This window comes from Vigna umbellata, chromosome 6 (assembly GCF_029865625.1).
Source record: "Vigna umbellata cultivar VRB3 chromosome 6, Vumbellata_1.0, whole genome shotgun sequence".
In the NCBI taxonomy this organism is placed as follows: domain Eukaryota; kingdom Viridiplantae; phylum Streptophyta; class Magnoliopsida; order Fabales; family Fabaceae; genus Vigna; species Vigna umbellata.
This window is the reverse complement of record NC_142170.1, coordinates 11,914,259-11,938,469: the sequence shown is the minus strand read 5'-3', so window position 1 is coordinate 11,938,469 and position 24,211 is coordinate 11,914,259. Positions and strand designations below refer to the sequence as shown.

General features: G+C 32.5%; 3 protein-coding genes across 5 annotated transcripts; 2 read left to right on the top strand and 1 right to left on the bottom strand.

Annotated features, from left to right (window-relative positions):
- The first annotated feature begins 555 nt into the window (after positions 1 to 555).
- Positions 556 to 2,860, top strand: LOC124830794 (dof zinc finger protein DOF2.1-like). 2 transcript variants are annotated; one of them, XM_047304616.2, is made up of 2 exons: positions 556 to 879; positions 1,229 to 2,860. In XM_047304616.2, exons 1-2 carry the CDS (start codon positions 853 to 855, stop codon positions 2,063 to 2,065), a joined length of 864 nt encoding a protein of 287 aa, XP_047160572.1. In that variant the 5' UTR covers positions 556 to 852; the 3' UTR covers positions 2,066 to 2,860. The 2 variants fall into 2 exon arrangements, with proteins under 2 accessions (XP_047160572.1, XP_087948595.1); XM_088092469.1 differs by lacking the exon at positions 556 to 879 and adding an exon at positions 910 to 1,118.
- A 3,708-nt stretch (positions 2,861 to 6,568) lies between these two features.
- Positions 6,569 to 12,735, bottom strand: LOC124830793 (interactor of constitutive active ROPs 3-like). Of its 2 annotated transcripts, none has more exons than XM_047304611.2 (5): positions 12,588 to 12,735; positions 12,360 to 12,442; positions 10,720 to 10,830; positions 9,200 to 9,371; positions 6,569 to 8,541 (listed from the first exon to the last, which is right to left on the bottom strand). In XM_047304611.2, exons 3-5 carry the CDS (start codon positions 10,740 to 10,742, stop codon positions 6,886 to 6,888), a joined length of 1,851 nt encoding a protein of 616 aa, XP_047160567.1. In that variant the 5' UTR covers positions 10,743 to 10,830; positions 12,360 to 12,442; positions 12,588 to 12,735; the 3' UTR covers positions 6,569 to 6,885. The 2 variants fall into 2 exon arrangements, with proteins under 2 accessions (XP_047160567.1, XP_087949850.1); XM_088093724.1 differs by having other exon boundaries at positions 10,720 to 10,816.
- Positions 12,736 to 18,822: 6,087 nt separating this feature from the next.
- On the top strand, positions 18,823 to 21,338 carry LOC124833442 (tetraspanin-3-like). Its single transcript, XM_088093711.1, has 2 exons — positions 18,823 to 19,456; positions 21,009 to 21,338. Exons 1-2 carry the CDS (start codon positions 18,944 to 18,946, stop codon positions 21,336 to 21,338), a joined length of 843 nt encoding a protein of 280 aa, XP_087949837.1. The 5' UTR covers positions 18,823 to 18,943.
- Positions 21,339 to 24,211: the final 2,873 nt, after the last annotated feature.

Genomic DNA, 24,211 nt, shown 5'->3' with positions numbered 1-24,211 from the left:
CCTCTTTCACAGTCATCAGTGTCTGCAACATCATTACCTGTCCACATCAAGCAGACATTCAACAAACAATGTCAAGAATAATTATTGTCTAATTGCTTGCTGTGTGGCCCCCACCACCTCGTCACACCCAGCAAAAACATCTACGCTCTCGCCTCTTTTTTGGACCAAAACCTCTGATTTTCTTTATGTCTGATTATGATACTTTTGTTTATTCACCAAATACACAGACGTGTATTTGGCTCGAATGTTAGTTAGAACTTAGAAACATGGGAATCCATATTGCACGAGGTTTAGGATTGAGGGCTGAGAAAATCGGCTCTGCATGCAAAAATTATTGAATGATTTGGACCACTTAATACTCATGTTAATTTGTATGTAGGTGGTGGTGGATGCATGGTGGGGCCATTGATGGTTGGGTCCACTGACCCACTATAGGGACAAGACAAAGACTGAGGTTAGTGATGGTATGAAACCGTTGCACAATAGATTTTAGTACAATTACTCGAATTTCGAATACTTACCTTCTCTGCGTGCAAGCTAACCTCATTCATCGACCACATTGTACGACAAAAAGAATCATTTTTCTCTTCCTCTCTCTCTATATATTGGGATTGTTTGCTTTATATATAGAGACAAGTCCTTCTGTTTCTATTACCATCCCTCACTTTGCATGAGAACTTCTCCCATCTATCTGTCTATCGATCTCGATTTTCTATATTTGCTCTCTCACTGTTCTCCTTCTCTTTTTGTCCCAGCACGCCTTAGACAAGCAGATAGAAACCACCCACATAACAAAATCACTCCTTTTCAGGTTCCAACCAAGGACTGCTTAGTCTGATTCTGATTCTGTGGATGGATCCTTCTAGTGAACAACCCCAGGTAGGAATTTGGATGCATCATGCAAACACGTTGATGTTGGCTTTTTAAGTTGTTCCTTAGAAGAAATTTACAAGTATAAGCAAGGATATCCATCTTAAACCCTGAGCAATTGGCAATTGATTTTCATTCTTACCCTTTTTTAGTTATATATGCAGTACAAGACTTTTTTATCAAGCTCTTTTATGTGTATATTTGACTGAAGATTTGTTATTTTTATCTTTTATGGTCTTATACTGGATGTATGTATTCCAATTGAACTCTCCTTTTTTTCTGATTATATATGTCTATGTGATTCAGCAACCATTTCATGATGCATTCATACTGATAGGATTTATGTATTATGTTGCAGCAAATGTCTAGCCAGACAGTGGAGAAGAAACCAAGGCCTAATCCAGAACAAGCTCTGAAATGCCCAAGATGCGATTCCACCAGCACAAAATTTTGCTACTACAACAACTATAGTCTTTCTCAGCCAAGATATTTCTGCAAGTCTTGCAGGAGATATTGGACCAAAGGAGGAACACTGAGGAATGTTCCAGTGGGAGGAGGATGCCGAAAGAAGCGATCATCATCATCATCATCGTTAAAGAGGGATCATGATCAGAGTTTCAAACCGAATCTTAACCCACTCACTACATTCCCTCAGCTGTGTTATGGCTCCAATGACTTCACTCTAGCATTAGCAAGACTTCAAAAACAATCATGTGGCCAATTGGGTTACAATGACAGTGAAATTTCTGCGCTGGGGAACCCCACAGGCTCGTTCTGTGACGTTCTGAGCAATTCAGGCATGAATCCCTACTCAGACCACCCTTCATTTTTGGACGCAATTCGAAGTGGGTTCCTTGAAACGCAAAACCATCTTCAGAATTTGTATTACATGTACGGAAATGGGGACATTGGGGAGGTAGATAATGGCAATTCTGGTGGAGTTGGAATCAGTGAAGAGATGATGCTCCCTTATAATCAAGTGATGAGCAATGCAGCCACTCAATCAGTGAGTGCATTACTGAAGCAAGAACAGTGTGGTGGCAGTGAGCAAAGTGAAAGGAAGCTGTTGGGAGGTTCGCCATGGCAGCTTAATGCAGACACAAACATTGCTGAAATTGATTCAGGAAGAGCAATTGAAAGTTGGAACAATTTCACATCTTCTTGGCATGGACTTCTCCAGAGTCCCCTAATGTAGAACCCCAACTGCAAGAAAAATCACAAGGCACTTTCTTGACTAAAATATCAGTCTTTATCAAACTGTCAATCCTCTTTAGTATTGGGTTAACAGGGATATGATTCACTTGGATCCTTTCTTTTCTTGTGTTTTTTTTTCCTCCTTCTGTTTAGTTCCCCAAAACTGTCAAATTTTCTGTACTGTTATCTTCTTATTGATGAATATGGATAAAATTTTAGAGGAGAGATTGCTGTGGCTGTGCTCACTGCAAGATATCTAAATTAAGATCACTGGAGATGGAAAACCGTGGATACCTGACTAAGGTTCTGTCCATCTGTAATGACTACATATTCTGGTTTACACACAAGCTTCTGTGAAGGTTCATGAGAGCAAACTATTCCATTTTTAATTGTTTTGACGACTCTGCTTCTTGAGAGCTAATTAACCAGGGCATTGTTGTGGACATTTTCTTCCTGGCTAGACCAGATAATCACTTTTGCTTCTTCTTCTTTTCCTTCATGTTTTGCTGGTCTGGTCTAACAACATCATACCTTTCATCATGAGAAATACCTCTGCGAAAGGAAAACCGATTGCTCATGTATCTTTCTCCAATTTTTCTGGTTGGTTTCTCTTCATTGTGATCATCTTCATAGGGTGATGGCTTTACATCTTTGGTGATTTGAGGCCACTGTGAATCTTTGTTTCCCTTTGTTTGTGAGCTAATCACGGAAAGAGTTTGACTTTTTTGTTTGTCTATATAGTTTCTGATAGTTAAAATGATGAAATACTTCATGATTATGTACTTTATAGAAGTAAGCCAAGGCAGTATTCAAGTTCTTCTTTACAAAATCAAGCTCCAAAAACAAAACTTCAGAATCAAATTCATCTCTAGTTGCTTTAGGCAAGAAAATTTTGGGAAAGAAATCTGTTTGGCCATAAATGCATTGGGCAGACCAAATCCAACGTAGGATTTGGGCGTGAGAAAGCAGCCAGACATAAGTTTGACAAATATGAATGTCAGAATGTGAGCCAGTAACAATTAACAAACAAGTACTACAAGACAAACACAAAGGGGTTCTGTCCAACTGCATTTGTGAAGAACTTTAAAACCAGCAAAATATGAAATAGAAATATCCTGTTTTTGTTTTAAGAAAACGAGTCTCGAAGCACAAAAGACAACCATGTTAGCTAAAAATAATGATATGTCAATGTGTAACTATTATTAACAACAAGTACTTTTAATGTACTAACGTTAGTATAACGGTGATTTAAAATTATATGACTGACATTGTAGTAATTCTTTTACAATTGCTAATTTATGTATTATTAATATTTACTATTTATTTTCAGGAATTCATTTGTTTCATCCAAAATTTGAGTGAACCTTTCGGTAACATATTTAATCACATGAATAATGACACTATGACACACTTATGTAACATCCCATCTTTAATAGTAAAATACTACTAAAATGAATATTACATATATGATAAACTAACTAATATAAGAAACAAACAAAGACAATATTTACACCTATAGATTCGTCCGACTTCTTTCTTGAATCTCTCCGATCACCTAACACTGAAGTAACTGAAACAGATGTCTCCCTAAGCTCACACCAATCAGGTGATCATCGCAAAACAGAAAACATACAAAGATAGACAACAGAAAAGCAAGAGTAAGCTAGTTTAAACAAAGATTAATCATATACTCATTTACTAAGTTTCATACAAGCATACTTATTCATTCACACCACATAACTCTTCATACATAACACCACACTGACTTTGACCGTCCGGACTTAAAATGATTGCCGAGCTATGGCGGGTCATGCACTCGTGGTGGCTTCTACTGCTTTGCAAAGCCATTGCCAATGAGTTTCACCCTACCACACTCACGAGGTTAGTCCGTTATCACTCACCTTGGGTCATACTGGAAGCACCCAAGACTAGGACCTCCTGCTACTCCTCACGACATGGATCAATCCTCTCTACTTGAGAATGAAATACCATTGGAGTTTCAGGATAACCTCCAAGACTGAGCTCCTGCATTCATTCTAAACATACTTGAATCTCAACAAGAGAATTCACTTTGGACCACAACATGAGGCACCACCATGTAATCTCCCCGTGAGGTCCATGGAATTACGTCCATAACATAGGACACCACAATGTAATCTCCCTGTGAGATCCATGGAATTACGTCCATCAACCATACTTTGAACTTTACACTTTGAATCACCAACTTACACTTTGAAATACAACATACATCAATAACCAATGATATTACATACCACAACTTTAACTTACTTCATACAACACTCAATGTTTCATTTAGAACAACTTAAGATCACAAGAAAAGTGAACTAGAACAGAACCCCTCGCACAGCGCACACATTCGCATAGCGAAACTAGAGGCTTCTCGCACAACGACTTAACTCGCTGTGCGAATCCTCAGACAGAGACACAACTCTCTAAACCATTCGCATATCGGTTAGACTCGCTATGCGAATAAACCTCGACTTGAATCAAACCCAGACCCCTCGCATAGAGTCCCAGCTCGCTACGCGAGAACCCCAAACAGTGGTTCATGCTCCTCAAGCACTCGCAGAGCGAAACTCATTCGTTGTTCGAATAAAAAGAATAATAACCCCAGACCCCAACCAGTAGCATAGCGACTTGATTCGCTATGCGAATCATCAAACAGAGAGCAACCTTCTCAATCCATTCGCACAACACACCCATTCGTTGTGCGAATGCCTTGGTAGAGAGCATCTCGCCAAGGTGACTCGCTATGCGAATCCATTTGCACAGCGAGTCTGCATAATATGCAGAACGAAATTCTACAGAATTATGCAACTCAACCACAACTTACCAATTCTGCTCAATTTTCCCAACTTCTAACACTCCTAGATTGTTGTACAAACTTAATTAGACTAGACTAAGTGATTCTAAACATTCCTAACATCAATCTAAAGTGTTTAAGCACCAAATCCTACTCTAAAACCTCAATTGCATCAACTTAGAGACTCAAATCCAATTTACCACTTTGAACCTGCTTTTGACCATTTTGATGACTCAAACAAGTCACATATGACTTATCTAGACTGCCCCAGCATACCCTAACATCACTTGACCTTAAATACTCAAATTCACTACCTCACTTCCTCCAAATTGACTTTAAACAAGCACCATTCACTTCACTTCCTATCTCATTATTATCACAACAGATTACTCACAACCAGTACCTCCAACATGCACAATTATAACAATTAGATCCATCCAAACCAGTTCATAATCATCATTTTACAGTTTGTTGCCTTCAACGCCAGGATCGCGTAAGCACCTCCTGATCGTCGAACAGATAACTCAGTAGAAAGAAAATCTAGAGAGAAGGCAAAGAACTATAGGAAAGTGGTTTCTAGATATGGTACGTTTTAAAATAATGAAACTCGTTTAGAACAAAACTATTTATAATAAGACCGTTTAATATTAAAATAATCGAGTCTCACTATTTTTAGACTACCACTACTTCTAAAACACCATTTTCTAGGCTTTTACAACTTACATTCCATCTATTTGACATAGATTTCGTAATGAAAAAATGAAGAATAATGTGTCTATGTTAAAAGTATATTTTTTTCTTAATGGTATTTCATCATGTTATTTAGTTTAATTTGATTTAAGTGTTGATATATATATATATATATATATCATCTGGTTTTTAAAGTTTTCGAAGGGCAAAAGTGTGGACTTTAAATTGGACTTTGGCCCCTTTACATAAACTCGCGAGCTGCACTTCCATAAATTTCTCCCTTCACTTTTATATGAATAAAATTTCATTTTTGTCCTCTCTTAAAAGTATAATAGTACAATCTGAAAGTCATTTTTTAAAGTTAGAATATTTTCAGACTCTATAATTTGAAAAAGAACAAAAACGAAATTGTGTAATTTAGAAATAATTCTTTTTCCTTTAAAAAAAGATTTTTGGATTATATAATTGGGATGCCAAATGACTTCTAAATTGAATTATGTAATTTAGAAACTATTTTTCTATAATTTTTTTAAAAATTTGAAAGTTATTTTTTATTTTTAGGTAAAAAGGACAAGAACATAAGTTTCTTTGTGTTCGGAGGAAATTTATGGAGGTCAAAGAATAAACTGACACTGATAATATACTTTCTTTTTGTCATCACTGTCGTATCTCCATTTTTCGCTGTAAAAGAAGAAAAGAGATAATCATTAGAAATTCACTTTTTCAAAGGGTAAAATAGCCATTGGAAAAATTATGGGGTGGGTGCAGTTAAAAATTATGGAGGGGGAGAGAGAAAAAGCCCATAACAAAAGCTCAAAGAGCCTCATTTTGAATCCTGGGTCTATGAAACATTGAGAATATCTTAATCTATAAAAGGAGAATGCTTTTAGGTGCAACTACTTAGGTTATGTTTGAATAAAATTTGGAAAAATATTTTTGTGAATTTTAGTATATATTTTTTAATTCCAACATACATAATTAAAAAAAAAATTGGCTAGAGAGTACAAATATTGAGAATTTCCATGAAATGGAGAAGAAACAAACATTGAGACATTATAAAATCAATGCTTCCTGATACTACAAAGTCACAAAGAAAATATAATTTCCTGGATTTTCTAGATAGTGAAATGGTAGATCATATAAAAGGGCTTAACTAAATAAATAGAATACAAGGCAGAAGTAGTAGACCATGTTCACCAAACAAGGAGAAAGGTTGTGATCAGACAAAATTGCATAACATAAACATTGCAGTAACATAAGATTACATTGCACTACAACATTAGAAAGTGGTCTAAACCAAACAGTGACTATTTTTGAGGTTTCCTCCACAAGATCCCAATCTTCTTCAGCATGTTGCCATTTTTCTTGGTCTGAAAATCATCATCAAGTTCTTCACAGAAAGGTGAGTACTTATTCATCATAGAGTTATAGTTGTTGTCTAAAGACATTGATCTCTCAGTCAGCTTCCCATTGTTCCCTGCTGAGAGCATAGCAGCAGCTGCTTCTGCAGCCTTCCTCCATTGATCAGACTGCACCTTCAATCTTCTCAGTTCAGCTTCTACTATTGAATTTGCTGCCTGAGACGCTTCTAGCTGCTCAGCCACCCTCTCCGCCTTTCGGTTGCTCCTTTCTGCATCTTCCATCAAAATACCAAGTTTCATAACAGCCTCACGTTCGGCAGCCTTAGCAGCCTCAAGTTCTGCAGCAACTTCCACCCCCACTTTACCACCGTGTCCAAACCTCTTACGAAGCTCCAACTTCAGCATTTCATTCTCTTCTGATATGTTTTGCAATGTTGTTTCCTTGTCCATTAGATCACCCTTTAACTCAGCCACACATTCATCTAGTTTTCGAAGCTCCTTTTTAAGTTCAAGCTCTCTTTGGGATGAATTTCTCTTTTGAAGCTGCAAATTCAACTTCTCATTCTCCTCCACAATGCCCTGCAACTCAGTTTCCTTATCCAATAGGTTAGCCTTCAAATGTTCAATATCAGCATTCTTTCTTTTCAATTCTACCTCTTGCTCGGATTCTCTCTGGCTTGATTCTGATTTTATCTGCTCAATCAACTCATAGGCTTTCCTGAGCTTCACTGAACACTGAATATGTTCTTCCAGGTGCTTAGTCTCGTCATCAGTCTCTATGGAAGACCTCAAAGAATAAATTTCTGCTTCAGTGTGATTAAGATCCTCACCCTTTTTTGATATCTCAGCTTTCAGCTCCATGTTCCCATCATCTGCAACATTTAAAGAATGGTTGCCTTTGTTACTAATGAGGCCAAACTCAAGTTTACTGACTAGTGTCTCTAGTGTGTCCACCCGTGTTCTAGATTGGTCTAATTCCGAAGCAGCAGAGTTGTAGCCATGCACAGCTTTTGCAGCATCAGCTCTCAGGAACTCAACAGTTCTTTTTGCAGCTTCAAGTTGTCGCAAAGTCTCGTTGACCAAAGCTTGTGCCTGACCTGACTCTTTAGAATCCCGGAGTTGATTTTTCATGTTCTCCACAAGGGAAAGTGATTCTGCCAAGTTATCCTTCAAGTTCAGTAATTCCACGTCCGATGATTCAGCAATTTGGGTGTGTGCATTCTCACAATTAGCTACCAATTCAAGTTGGACCTTGAGCTGCTGAATTTCATCGATAGCAGAGGTCAGTGCAGAAGTGTTGTCTGAGAGCTTCTGTTGGGCAGCCTTGAGTTCCGATTGCCACGCCTTATCATGCTCTTCTATAGTTTTCTGGAGCTCAATAACACGAGCTTGTTCAGTAGCAGAGAACTTCAGAAGTTGCTGTTGAGATTCTTCAAGTTCCACAGATACGGCAAATAGTTGTTTCTTGGACTCTTCTGCATCTTGCTGAGCTTGCTTCTTGGATGAGTCAGACAAACTGAGCTGGTTCCTCACAACCTTCAAATCCTCTTTGAGTTGAGAAATCTGAGATTCTAATTCAGATATTCTGCTAGGACGCTTCCTCTAAAACATCAATAGATTAGTTATTAGGAATTTTATAAAACAACAAGGATTAGAAAAACCTACGCCAACAAAATAACAAAACAAAAGAGGCCCAGAAGAAACCTAATCTTCCACAAAGCTTGAATATACAATGCCACCAAATATAGTATATAGAACCAATGACAAGTTATTACATGGCAGTGAAGTAGCTTATTCTACCAACTCAATTTATTTGAATGCATCAAACAGATGCTCGAGAACAGAATCCTTCAAAAAGACGACTTTAATATCTATCTAACAGATAACGTGCATTTGTACAGGAATTGAGTGCCCACATCAGTAGACGCCCCATTATTACGTTCTCATTAGCTATACCAGTACATTGTCCAAGAATATCAATAAAAATTAGTAGAATTAAACCCTTCAACGAATTAGACAGCAGTTAACACCGCCTTTCCAAAAAGCAAGCCTTGAAAAATATAAACATAATCATAACAACATCCGACAATTTAGGCAAAAAAACAAAAGCGCTTTAAGTAAGCATAAAGCTAAATTTTTAATTAAAGATAAAGAAAGAAACTAAAAACAGATTTGCCGTGCCTGCTACCTTCTCACGAAAGCACTTTCTAATAAAAAAGAACATTGATTTTGTTACACAAACAAAAGAAGTGTCACCTACCTCTGGAGCTGGACTTCTGGGTGATCTGCGCTCAGTGACTTTAGGACTTCTATGATCCTTTGAAGTTTTGTGAGCTTGGTTTGATGAAGATGCAGTATCTAGTGTGGCAGGCCTGAGTTGGCGTCCACCACCACGAGGGGACACTTTCTGAGGCACTTCAGAGGAGTTACTTCTGAAATCATAAAATCTAAGCGTTATGAATTATCATGTTAGCCAAAAAGTTGCATTGGTATGTGGAAACGCGCATCTCTGAACTCTAGCAATAAAGACCAGCAATAAACAATTTGCCATATAAATCAAAACCAATTTCTTTAAATCACAGGAAAATCTGAACTTGGTAGTTGCTAACACGTTACAGAGTTCCTTTATGTGGTTTGAACATAGAGTACGGTGGATGCTCCTAAACCCAAACCATTAGACAGATTTAAACAGACAAGTAGCTGAGTTAAATACATTTACTTTTGCTGTAATGAGTAATTGAGTAATAAATACGTGAGTAGTACTGCTTAAAGTTACGATCAAGTCTTGTCAGAAGTAACGAACGTAAATGTCATTAACCATTTAATTAATTAATTAATTCAACTTCAAAATTAAAACTTTCTCCAAGCATTGACATCCGTATTATGATTAATGATTTACATGGTAAAAAATATTCAAATTTGAACTTTAAAATTTACATATCTATCGTCAAACATTTACCATCGTACAATCAATGATAATTAGCGACTGGACTGTCTGATGCTTTTTCCTCCATCCAAGAAAATACGATAAAGTTGATACATAAAACATTATAGCCATTTGAAATAGACACTGCTGCAGCGAAATCAATTCCATTTAGAAAAACTAAAACTTTTGCGCACAGTATTAATGATTATAATTATAATTGTAACAGGGAATAAAAGCCCCAGGTCCAATCTTCAATTCCGCAGTTAACGCCGCCTATACAAAACGCACTTGAACAACAAATCATCAGTCTTTTGAAGAAAATGACAATTAAACCGTCAGCGACAAAAGCCCAACAAACGTATTTAACGTCAGAAACATGAGCTTTATGTTAAGGAATAAAATTAAACAAAAAAAAGACAACCATCAAAATTTAAGATTCTTACTACCGAGATTGCAGAATATTTCAACACCATAGCTAATAGCTCAATATGCAAATGACACGAACTATGTGAGGATATTTGTAAAAGTGGGGAAAGTTAAAAGTTGAATCGAAGAGGACAAATTGTGAATAGTTGAAAAACATTTGCTTGAGGTGGTGCTAGGTTAGTAACCATGTGTGAACTTTTAACTATACCCGTCAATTGGAACAGAGTTATATACAGTTTATGCATTAAAGTTTTACATCCATGAGCACATTATGTTCCAGATATAGTAGTTGACATTTGAATTTGAAAGTATGAGAATTGAGAAATGAGAGCATAATTTAAGGTGAACAAACCCGTTGATTTAGCCTTATCATAGCATTTAAACATTCCAATATAATTTTGAAGTAAGAATAGAAAATTGAAGCTTACCTTGTCTTTGGGGTCTGCTGCATGGCTTAACTGCCTTGTGTTCCAGGAAAGTAAAAGGGGTTAATAATTAGGACCTTGCTTGCTACTTGAATGCTCCCTGACCCACAAGGACTATAACAGTTCAGAAAAATATCATTAACTGAGGGAATCCAATGTAAAGGTCAATGAAGTAGGGAGAAAATAAATAGGTTCATGCAGGATGAATGCACTCCTAATCATCATCACATATCAAACCATAAATGCACAACAATTGCATCCACCAAATTTCACTTTATTTCATTTCCAAAAGTTACTCCTTTACTACTCCCTTTTAGACGTACCTGAAGAAAGTATATCTAAAATTGAAGACATCACTTAAAAACAATACTGTCAGGGCAGAGATTCTGGACAGCATTGTAAAAAGATGAAATGAAAATTACAAGAGTTTTGGCACTTGAAATATTTGTATGGATGAAGTCCTTAAAAAACTGCTACTGGCATATTAGGGTGAAATGTATAGAATTCACTTTGCATTGTTGGATAAACATGTTATACATCAATTTAGTTACAGAAAAATAACCCACAAAACCAGTTTTACCTGTGTAATTTGATATCGTAATCACGCTCTAAAAGACAAAAGTATCTTTTTATTAGCTGATGATATGAATGACTAGAACTTTGTGTCAAAAACTCCCAGAGAATATTTAAGAGGCACGTTCTACTGATAGGACACCCCATTAAAGACACGTCCAAATCTTCATCTTGTAAATGACTAAGATACCCATTTTACCCATTTATGTGAGTGAAATCACATTCATGTGCTGTGGGCTTTTCTGTAATTGCATGAAAAAAAATATTCTTAACCTCCATTTAGCCGTGAAAGAAGGGCTTTCACAGTGGCCATCCAATGACTTACACATTGACATTTTCCCATAATATTTTCAATGAGGAAGGGAATAGACACGAACATTATCGTAAGTACAAAAGATAGACATGATGATAATATAGATGAGGGATTCTTATAACAACTTGATATGTGTGCTTGGTGGACAACGAGCATTGAACACGGAGACACCAAAGTAGAAAAAAGGGGAAAAATCGCTTCATGAAAAGGACTATCATTTATTTAGAACAAATGAATCAAATCTTGATAATAAACGAGAAAGAATCGGCAACAAAAATAGGTAATGGAAGATTCATCTTTTGAAATTAAAAATGAAAGTTAAGGAAGTTCTATTTATTAAGCATATCGAAAAAGAAGAAACAAGCACGGAATTAACCAACAAAGAAAGAAGCACAAAAAAGAACATCGTGGAACCAATCCAGCTCTTTTAACACTATGTATTCTACTGTTCAAAACACAACTTTTCCCTCATTAATATATGTACTCAAATTCGAAAATTATGTGCTAAATCATAAAGCAACGAAACCTTGCAACTCCTAAATTTTGAAACAGAGAACCGCGTCAATGCCACTTTTAATATTAGCGTAACTTTCCAATTAAATAAATTGTGTAGCAGTCCAAAGTGAAAAAAGCGGTCAAAAAAGAAACGCAGAAACATCACTAACAAAAATTTTATTTTATTTTTCCAGAAATTAAAGAAAAACATTTCACATTCCTAGCAAGAACAGGGAGTAGGAGATGATGAAGAACTTGGAACCTCTGAGTTATAAGGAACGTAATGAATCACACTGGTGAAGGATGAGATCTTGTTTTCTGGGGTGTGTTACAGTGAGCATTAACCTGGACAAGAAGCAATTAGCGAGTTAACGATTATGCAGTTATATTAATATAATTATAATAATAAACACTCTCAGAACTTTTTCCTGAATAGAAAGAACAATGCAGAAGAAGAAACGACATAACAAGGTGGGTGACAGATTCATACCGCGAGTGAGAACCTGTGAACATATTAACCAAACGAATGAATTTCTGTTGAGTGTTGGAATCTGGCACTGGTTTTTTGTGTTTGTTGTTAGCAACAAGAAGGAGCAGTGTTGAGGTGAAGAAGAGAAACGTGAATGGGTCTGAGAGGAGGAAAGAATAGTCTTTAGACTATAACAGGACGTAACACACATATATATTTGTCCTTTCACAAGGTTAATTGCTTTCAACAGTACTTTTTCATTTTGTCTACATTTTTGCTGAGAAAAATGTTTTTTTAACAATTTTTTTTATTTACAATAACTTATTTGATAGTTTGTTAAATATATCAACCAATAAAATAATGATATATGTAAAAAAATTATTAAAATGTGATGATGGTTTTTTTTAATTATACTAAGTTTCTTGAGTATAAATTGAGGAATTTAATCTCTCTTCTTATGATTATATGTATATTACAGTGTTAAAATATTTGTAATTAATTTGGTAACAAATATGATATTATATATTTTCTAAGATATGTTGGTATTTTGTTAAATTTGTTTTGACAAGCCTATACAAATACATTGGTGCGGGTGTCTTTAATATAGTATTACAAATGATTATTTTGTAATGTATAAGTGCAGTACAATTTTATTTTTGTAAATGGATTTTGAAGGATTAAACCACGTTTATTATTTCTTGCTCCCGATAAAAGAAAAATATTCAAATATTTTTATCATTGTATCACATCGTTATCTTTATTGTAAAAGAAAATATTAGAGAAAAGAGAAAAAAAAATATTGATAGAATGACACATTTTTACATTATGTGACCCATAGTATGTAAAATAGTTATAAAGAAGTCATTTTTTGTATTTAAAAAATAAATAGTGTAAAAAATAAAAAAATGATATCGTCACTTCTATTATCATTGTACATAGAAGAAAAAGAAAATATTAGTGAGAAGAGAATAAAAAATATTGATAGAATCACACGTTTTTACATTCCTTAGATAGATAGTATAAATGTAAAATAATTATAAAAAGTAAATTTTTTATTTTTTTTAAATTAATAGAATAAAAAATAAGAAATGACATAATCACTTCTATTATCATTGTTCATAGAAGAAAAAACAATATTAGAGAGAAGAGAAAAAAAGTATTTATAGAATAACACTTTTATATTCATTTCATATATACTATAAGTATAAAATAGTTATAAAAAAGTAAATTTTTATATTTAAAAAAAATAAGAAAGAATGATAATGTTAAAGAATGTAAAAAAAAATTGTAAAAATATTATTTAAAAAAAAACTTTCTAAGAATAATTTTTCAGAATATATTCTATGCATTTTGGAGGTAGGAATGTGTAAAAAAACTTTCTCAAATATATTATATGTATTTTAAAAAGTTTATTCCAAAATTTTTATTCGAAAACATTTATTTCGGAATGCATTTAATATGTTTTAGAAATTTTATTCCAAAAGATTTCTTTCGAAAATTATATTTCAGAAATTCTGAAAAAACTTGTTCTTTGAGGAAAAGTGGACATTTAGAAAATCAGAGGGGATACACAAAGAAATTATGGGGGTGAAAAAAGTAAAAGTCTTAAAATAACTCAAACTACTGAGTGTACAAGGATACTAAGTATATTGTGGCATTTTCAAACAAGTAATTATTTATGGAATGTTTTGTAATTTTAGTAATTCGTTTGTCAAATCCCTTTTCATATTTGTGTTGAATCTTCTAAACGGATGTGTCTTTGTTTGATCTGTGATTAAAAGATAGAGATTTTAAGTTTAAAATCTATCAACTATTCCCATAGAATAAAATTAACATTTTCTTTTAATTTGTATAAAATATTAGGACTAAAGAGTAAATTTTCAAATAAAAATAAAAAAGTTACGAAGTATGAAGAAAGTAAACATTTAAAGTGAAACGAACACTTATATGAATTCAATCCATATACGTAAACATTTAAAGAACATTTATTTACATTATATGGAATTCAATCCTCGTTTAAAATAATATATTTATCAATTATAAATTCTAATTTTGAATAATTAATTTGTGTCATAATATATTTTATTTTATTTTTGCTTTTGAATTAAAAAATAAAAGACTAGATAATTTTAATTCACAATTTAAAACAAATAATGATTTATATCATCATATTCTAACACGTTTATATTATATTTATGAGTTTTATTATTATTATTTTGTATTTCGAATTTTTATTTTCAAATTGCAATAAGGTGGTTAGCTTCTCTAACATTTCACAATGTTCACATTCTTATTTATTTAACTACCCTATTTACTTAGAGTTTGAATAGTCTATAGGATAAGGGAAAACCATATAACAAGGTTTATTATTGAACGGAACAATAAAATTATTTATTTATAAAAATATCACCCCATTTTTACTACAACAGTTATATAAAAACTTATTTAATTTCAGGAATACAACATGATAATTGTCGAATATTGCCGAATACAATTAATTTTCAAAGTACGAAAAATGATGAATTACAATGTAACAATTTGACATTATGGAATTTATTATAATAATTTTAAAAAAAATTCAAAATAAAATATTCAAACTCTCGTCTTTAATTTAAACCTGGTAAAAGCTTGTAAATAATAAAAAAATAAGAGGAAAACAATGTCGCCATTGAAAATGGAAGTTTTGAGTTTATTCAAACACAAAACGTTGACACTATAACTAGTCAAAGTTTCATTATTGGTTACTTGTCAACTATTAGTTGTTACGGGGTTTTTGTCAATTGACTTCATAAAAAAACATGTGTCTTTTATTTAATTTTAATTTTGTATGAAATTTTTTTGTTTATAAACTATAGTGCATATGTCATAGTCATATTGCAAAATAAAATAATTTCCATCTACGTTGATTTAGTGATGATAAATAAGAATTCACGTGTTAACTACAACATTTTAAAATTTATTAATCATTTATTATCATATTAAAATTTAATAAAATAGAAAAATATAAAACATAAAATTACATTAAGTTTATAATAAAATTTACATTTTACAAAATATAGATATATTTATTATAAAACGTTAACACTGAATACATGGAGATACGTTAAACTAATTATATTGTTCTTTATAAAAGAAAAATTAACTAACTTATCAAAATAATATTTTTTTTCTCATAAAAACTAAGTGTTTTGTTGTGAAAAATTAAATGAACATTATTTTTTTTCCAACAATATAGCTACTAAAATATGCGACATTATATTTTTTACTACAGAGTCGACTCTTTTGCTAATGATATGTTCAAATAAGGGTTTATATATTATAGTTGAAAAAAATAATATGAAAAAGATGGAGTTAATTATTTTATTATTTTTTAGACAAATGAGGATGTGAATGCAAAAAACTAATTCAAATAAGTTTGGTTTACTGCACAACCATCATGTTAGTATATCGCCTTGATTATTTGTCAATGTTTTCAATATCAGCAAAGGCATTGGTTACAAATTGTTAGGTCTAATCGCACTAGATTTTTGATAATGACAGCTAAATATAATTCTAATTGAAATTTTTAAGCAATTTCAGGATTTCATGTAACAAAGAATCTTCCAACCAAAATATATAAGTGTACAATTTAATTTTTTAGATTTTATTTATGTTAGTCGAGTCTCTCAAATATCTCAATTTTATGATTTATATCTTTTATAATTAAAATTGTATTATTTTTATATTCAAAGTGTAATATCTCATAATCTCACACTTGATCATTCATAATTTATATACTGTAGCATTACATTTAAAGTAACATCCCGTAATATCACACTTGAAAATTCATAGTTGATATATATCTATACATGTTTTAAACTCAGATTTTAACTACAAAATCATAAATATAACTTGAATTCTTCTACTTTATTCTTCTATCTCTTCATTGGCACGACATTCCTTCATTTGCTCCCGTATAACGAATTATACGATCATCACACATACACAAACACAAACAAGTAGGGTGAGCTAACATGCAACCAATCATTTATAAAACATGCATATTTACTTTGATACACTCAACAAATCTCATATAATTATGTCAGACACCCTCATACCATCATACAACAATCGCATCATAGATACTCATCCCATAATACCACAATAGACACTCCGTTGATGAACGGTCACGGGAGGTTATGCACTTGTGATGACTTCTACTTCTTTTTACAAGTACACTTCCAAAATACTACATATCATCCACAAGGTTAGTCCTCAACACTATGTCCAAAACTGGCATATAGACCAGGACCTCCTGCTCCTCTCACCACATAATTCATCCTTCTCTACTTGAGACTGGATGATTATTAGAGTATCAGGATAACCTCCAACTTCAGGACCCTCAACATCAACATATACACAAATACTATATCATTACAGAATCTCTCCACGAGACTCATACCATGCTCATATTCCTCAACTCACATTATACCATTATAAAATCTTCCCATAATACTCATATCATGTTCGGATGCATAAATTCAAATCCAATATAATAAAATATAATCATCGCAGGAATCATTCAAAATAAATTAACAATACTAAAATTTCACTATAAATGGTCACCGGAGAAGAATCAAATGTTTGACGAATCAAACTCACCATAAACGCCAGTACATATGACTAGTCACAACTTACTGGATTTGACCATGGCTGCTCTATGACCAGAGATGTACCAACTCCAGTTTTTAAGATTCCTCTATCCTACCATCACATTTATAATTCATAATTCCATATCTACCACAATAACATGAATTCATCAGACAGTTTCGTTCCAACGAGATATATTGCACAATAGTTTAACAATACATAATCTGTTCAACAAGATTTAAGTTAAAAACTTGTCGAGTAGACTTCTAGGAAAGAGAGGTGCGTCAGAATGGACAACTTAAGTACCAAGTCTTTCCTTAGCCAAAGTGTTCCTCAACTAGTTTTAAGAAATTTCTTATTTACGAATTCAAAACAACAGCATATAATATTAACACAGAAATTCAATATAGATAGATATACAGTAAGCATTAACAGTATTCACACAGAATTTCAAGACAAGACATGAATAGTAATAAAACAATACTAAATCATAATATAAAAGCTTAGAAAAGTTAGCTCCCCTACCTCTATTCCAGACTTCTTTTGTTCCGAATTTGTTTCCCCGAAAACCCTCAAGAACCTCTATTCTTCTTGCAACTAAAAATTTCTTCCTAACTCTTTCTTCTCTATTTCTCAAGCTCTCACTTGATTCTTCCTCTCTTTGTGCAGAATACCTCCCCTTTCACGCCTATTTATAGTCCAAAAATTTTACTATTTAAATTTCTTTTAATATTATATATTATTTTAATATTATCTTATTATATTAATATTTTAATCACCACTTGGCCTGTTTGATCCTTCAATAATGTCTTCAAATGAGTGGAGTGCTCATCCATTATAAATTTTATTTTTTTTTAAAAATGTAGAAAAGATATTGAACCCGTGTCCTTGAAATCACCACAATTTTCTATCATTTAAGCTACCAAAATTTCTATATTTAACTTATTAATTATATTTTCTATTCAGAAAGAAATTTATTACTACTAATAATAAAATTATTACAATTAAGGTAAATATTTTTCATGAGTCTTACATAAATAACTTAACTAATATAGTTAAAAGTTGAGAAATTAAAATTACACATTTACGCGTTTAAAACAATATAAAACTAATCCATATACATATACATACATACATATCCATATACATACATACATATCCATACATATCCATACATATACATACATATATATATATATATATATATATATAACAGTTTAAAATAGATTCTTTATTAAATAATACACAGTCTTTTACTGTTGTAATTAATAATTGTAATCAATTACTATTATTTTTTTTATTTGTTAGTCATACTGTCGAGTTATAAATACTACAAAATGATCACTTTCATTTGAATTTGTCCATCGTTTTGTTACTTGTACGATTACCATTGTCAAGGAAAAGTGAAAGATAAATAAATGATACAAGGATTTCAATATTCTGTTTGCCACTCTAAATGGTATTTAACGAGCAACGAATAAGAGTGAACATATTTTTAAGATTTAACTAAGAATAGCAAGAGATTTTTCATTAAATAAATATTTCGCTAGATGTATATCGAGTCAATGTATATAATATTGTAAGAAAATATTAAGAAGCTGTTTACCATTATAATTCCAAGTCAAGGAGTAATTAAGAAATGCCTGTGGTTGTTAATAACTATTCATGAGAAGATGAAACATATATAAGTGGAAGAGACGCATAAAAAAAAGTGAAGAAAATTAGAGAAGAGAAAAAAAAGGTAAAACATGAGAAGAAGCAACAACTTGATAGGTTTACTAAACTTCATCACTCTGGTGTTGTCAGTTCCAGTTCTGGGAGGTGGGATATGGCTGGGCACCAGATCCAACGGCACAGAATGCCTGAAGTTCCTTCTGTTGCCGTTGATCATCATAGCAGTGAGCATCATGGTGACTTCCTTGGCCGGTTTAGCCGGTGCCTGTTACCGCAACCTGTTTCTGATGAGCCTATACCTCGTGGCCATGATCCTCATAATGTTGGTGTTCCTCGGATTCATCATCTTTGCTTATGCTGTAACGGACAAGGGTTCGGGGAGGGAGACAGAGAACCGCGCTTACTTGGAGTATTACCTGGAGGATTACGAGGGTTGGTTGAAGGAACGCGTGGAAAGTGATGAATACTGGACAAAAATTAGCTCTTGTGTTGAGGAATCTAAGCTTTGTCGGAAACTTGGGAGAACCGTTAATGGAGTGCCTGAAACTGCTGAAACCTTCTACTTAAGAAATCTTTCTCCTATTCAGGTTTCTTCTTCGTCTTCGTTATGTACTTTACATTTTTATTATTATTTTTCTTTTATAAACTTAAAAAGAAAACGTTTCTTTGTCAACTTATTTTTACAACCATTTTTCTGGTAGCTCGTGTTTGTCTTTTTCAAATATACGGAACAATAATATATAAGTTATTGTTAAAAAGTTATTAAAATATCATAATCCTACCTAAAATTCACATTAAGTAAAAATGTGAAAATGGATCACCATCTTGAATGTTTTGCTCTACTATGAGATGAAATGGTTACTTACTCAATTCAATTTAATTCATCTAACGAATTTAAAAAATTTAAATCCAATATTACTACAAATTTATTTATTTAATTACAATTTTTTTCTTCAATTAAAAAAAAAGTTACAAATTTTCTTTAATTGAAATCTAAACAAAATTCAATCAAATATAATAAAAGATTATGTTAAAATACAAATAAAATCATAAAAAATACATTTAAAAGTATTTAAATAATATAATTTAATATTTAAAATTTATAAATAAATAGTGAATTAAGTTCTTCGTAAATTCGGTTATTTTTTATCTTCTTATTGTAATTTTTTTAATTTAATCCAATTCAAATCCATGATAACTTTTAACTTATTTTCACAATTCTAAACAAAAGGGTATTTGAGTTTATTTCCGTTACAGTATGTTAAAGTTTTTTTTTTCAATTTACAAAATATATATTTTGTGAACAATCAAAAGCTAATTTGCCTTTATTTCAAGGTATGCTATTTTAATGAATGTATATATAAAAGATTAAAATGATTAAATAAAAAAGTACAACATGATTAAAGATTAATTCATATTGGGCGTCACTTCGGAAGATTAAGTAAACTGTCATCCACCGATATTTTTAAATACCACATAAAAACACCTTAAATAAAGATTAACTTTTCGTATATACTTTGAACCAGTCTATATTATCAGTAACTACCTTCTTCAACACGTTGAATTAAAATTCTAATTCATTTGACGTTCTTGAAGTTTGAACTTGACCAGACTCTTAGATTCATCGGATTTAAGAAATATGAAATTTAGAAGATTACTTTTTTCCATTGTTTATTTGAAGCATGTAACATTTTATCTCAACTGGAAAATGAAGCCTGTCTTGTTTGAGTTGGGCTCTTGGGCCGTGGGCCACCTTCGAATTTCTAACTTTTAGAATGAATTGACAAATTTCCTACCATATCATCTCGCCATTCTCTTTCTTGCTTTAATTGGTAGATAAAGTCACGCCAATTTTTGGGATATTAATCATTCTATCATTTAATTTTCTTTTTACCAATTCATTTTTTTCTACGTTAAAAATAATTAAACAATTTTTTTATTTAAAAAATATATATTTATTAAAAGTTTTAAATTAATTAAAAATAAAATTAACAATGATAACATTTAAGTTCAACGTTCACTTTTTATTTAAAACTTTAAAACAATGAATTTTTCATTTTTATATAATGTTTTTTATTTAATTATAAATTAAAATCTAATTTCATGTATTTCGATTGATGATTTTGTGTTTGATTGAAGTCTGGATGCTGCAAGCCCCCGACAGAGTGTGGTTACAGGTATGAGAACCAGACAGTGTGGAGCTCAGAAGGAGCTGTGGGAAGCAACAACACAGATTGCAGAAAGTGGAGCAATGAGCAAAGCTTGCTTTGCTACGACTGTGACTCATGCAAAGCTGGTGTGCTGGCTACACTGAAGAAAACTTGGAGGAGGGTCTCTGTAGTCAATATCGTTGTGTTACTTTTCCTTTTCCTTCTTTACATAGTTGCTTATGCAGCCTACAAGAACAACCGAAGAATAGATAACTGCCAACCCTGCGGTGAAACAAAGATCATCAAGTTACGACCCTAATGTCACTGATTTGCTGTTCTTTCCTTAAACCTTTTATGTACCTTTTATGTAATTGTTGTCTTTTACCTCCCTTACATTTTGTAATTTGTTTAAACTGTGTGTATGTGTGTTTTGTATCAAAGAATACTGAGAAGAGAATCTCAATCATTATTAATAAAAGAATATTGATCTAGCATATGAATAATATTTTAGAATAGTAACTAAATTAATGATAATTACGTTACCAGTGTTTTTTAAAATTGAATTATTTAAGGTTAAATCCCTTCAGAAATCTCCTATTTATGTGGTTTTTTTTTTTTCAGTTAGATCATGTTTTATCGGTTTCGTCATTGACTCAATTGGATTTATGTCGTTTAAAACCCTAATCTCAATTCCCTCTCACTTTCACTTTCCTCTTCACTCTCAGCAGCAAGTCTCCACCCTCCACTGTTACTTTCTCTCTTTCTCTTAATTTTCACTTTCATTAATACAACATTTTTCATTTCCTTTTAAATTTCACGAAATTCACCGAACACCTAGTGATAAACTGAACTAACTATTTTTTTATTCACTTTTTATTTTGTACTCAACAAACACACTTCTCTTTCATTGCACCATTGTAAGCACATATGTAATTTTAAGCATAAATTTTCAAGTTTGGTTATTTAAAGACAAGGAAGTGGGGAAGAAATTTTTAGGAGATTATATTATGGAATCATGATACTTTAAAACTCATCAGAAGTTATAAGTATTTTAAATTTATACCATGAAAAATTTGTTTTTTCTGTCAAATTTTGTTTGTTTTAGTGACAGTGGGAGGTGGAGGCTTGCTGTTGAGAATGAAAGAAAAAATAAAAGTGAGAAGGGATTAAAATTGAGGTTTTAAAAAATAAAAAGTAAAATTGGTAAAAGTAAAAAGGATAAATTTAGAATTTAAAAAAAATTGGGGAGGTGTGGGGAGAAGATGGGAGTGGTGGAGGGAGCATCACTCTAAGTTTTTTTATGACCTGGAACGTTGACATGGACAATTTTTTTAAACGTGACACTAAGAGAGCTTTATACATGGAATATATAATTAAAAAAAATTTGAGAATTGAAACCCAAGGTTCATCGTCTTCAACCTTACCAATCTAATGATAGGCGCCGACAATGACCTCCTCTATCAGGGTTGATTGGGCCTGCAGGTTCTGTAGAAGGGAGTGAAGCCCGGTTTGGCTAGTGTACTTGAAGTTATGGATCCCTAAACCATCTTTCGATCTCATTCCCAATCCAACAACCCTAAATTCAACGAAGGCAGAGATCCACTCCACTTGTTCTAAACCTTTCCCCGCTCCTCCATCCAACCCAAACCTCCCCCTCCACTCTCCTTTTCATCCTTGCCGATCAAAATTTTAAAAGATTAACTTGAAGAAAAACCATTAAAAAAAATAATTTTAAGCAGTTTGTAGAAATCGAAATATATTTGTATCCGAATTGGGACAACTAAGTTTATGAACACGTAAAGCATCAAAGTTCTAAGTAAAGAATTAGATGAACGGATCACTTAGAAGCAAGGTCTATTTATCACAGATTGCCTATCAGGATTAACTTTCCCCGCTAATTTCTAATCAATTTCATTGTACTGCTGACGCGATGCTGCAAATGAGGGTTCAAGAGTTTCGTGTGGCTCATATTTTGGCTCAGTTGCTGCACAGGAGGAGAGTTCAACAAGCTTGCATCTTCAGCGAAAGACAGTAACTTGTAACACAACTTCCACGTTTCAAAGTTGATTGGTGGAATTGCTGTTATAAGGCCAGTTCTCAAGATAAACTTCTTGATCGATTATATTTCTCCCGCCGAGGTGAATCAATCTTGATAACCTTTTTTCATTTCAATTTTGCTTTCTGTTTCTGAAACATTTCAAATGATAATCAAAGTTTAGGCAGAGGTATGTCATATTTTGTTTTTGCAATCCATGAAGTATTCGAAGTATGCAGAAGTTGCTGGGACTCCTTGTCTAGGGTATTGGAGAATATTATTGAAGAAGATACAGAGTATGGGATTGGAAGAAGAGGCGGCAGAGTATGGTTTGCGTCTAGGGTTCTTCAGGTTGTGAAATTTGAGATTTCTCTACAGGTTTATGTGAGGCCCGATTCAAATGTAATTTGGAATTGATTTTTGAATTTTTTCTCACAGGTTTGATGCACAGGGAAGAAGATTTCTGGGTGATAGACATGGAAGAAGATTTCTGAGTGGTGCTTCATTGTAAATGAAGATGATTTTTTTTTAATTTTTTAATCAAACATTTTTCACGTTAAACTTAGGAATTTCAGGTAACAACATGCTTATACCAAGTATAAAAAATTGTTCACGCCAATGTTTAAGGTTATCAAAAACTTAATTTTGTTAAACTAATTTAACAATAGAAGTCTAATTGGATCAATTTTTTATTTTTAAGAACTAAATTAACGATACTTGAAGTTTAACCATTATTTAATATTCCAAAATTTAAAATATCAACAAAGGATTACTTGAGATATTCCAACATATATATCTTTATGAATTATACAAAAGAAAAATAATTATGTAATAAAAATGTCGCACGAAGTCAGATTATCAATCTTTGTTTGGTGATATTTCACAAAAGGTTTTTCACCTGCATTACCTTAATGTATGTTATACAACCTGCAATGATTGCTATGACATTTCACCATTACCCTCTTTCAAATAAATCATTACTCAACATTTTTGTAATATTTGGAAAATTCCTAAACCTTTTTATACTTGTAATTTTATGATACCCGTTTTTTATATTTGTAATTTTATGATACCCGTTTTTTATATTTGTAATTCTAGTTCGAACACTGCATATACAAACAATGCATAAAAGAGACAGGTGGTCCTAAACAGTAATA

Bases quoted from the DNA above. Each gene is read 5' to 3' on its own strand.
- LOC124830793 (XM_047304611.2), bottom strand. From the start codon at position 10,742: ATGCAGCAGACCCCAAAGACAAG. The intron at 9,372-10,719 runs GTAAGCTTCAAT...TTATGATTTCAG, and splicing joins CAGCAGACCCCAAAGACAAG to AAGTAACTCCTCTGAAGTGC. The intron at 8,542-9,199 runs GTAGGTGACACT...TTGATGTTTTAG, and splicing joins CCAGAAGTCCAGCTCCAGAG to AGGAAGCGTCCTAGCAGAAT.
- LOC124833442 (XM_088093711.1), top strand. From the start codon at position 18,944: ATGAGAAGAAGCAACAACTTGATAGGTTTACTAAACTTCATCACTCTG. The intron at 19,457-21,008 runs GTTTCTTCTTCG...GTTTGATTGAAG, and splicing joins GAAATCTTTCTCCTATTCAG to TCTGGATGCTGCAAGCCCCC.
- LOC124830794 (XM_047304616.2), top strand. From the start codon at position 853: ATGGATCCTTCTAGTGAACAACCCCAG. The intron at 880-1,228 runs GTAGGAATTTGG...ATTATGTTGCAG, and splicing joins CTTCTAGTGAACAACCCCAG to CAAATGTCTAGCCAGACAGT.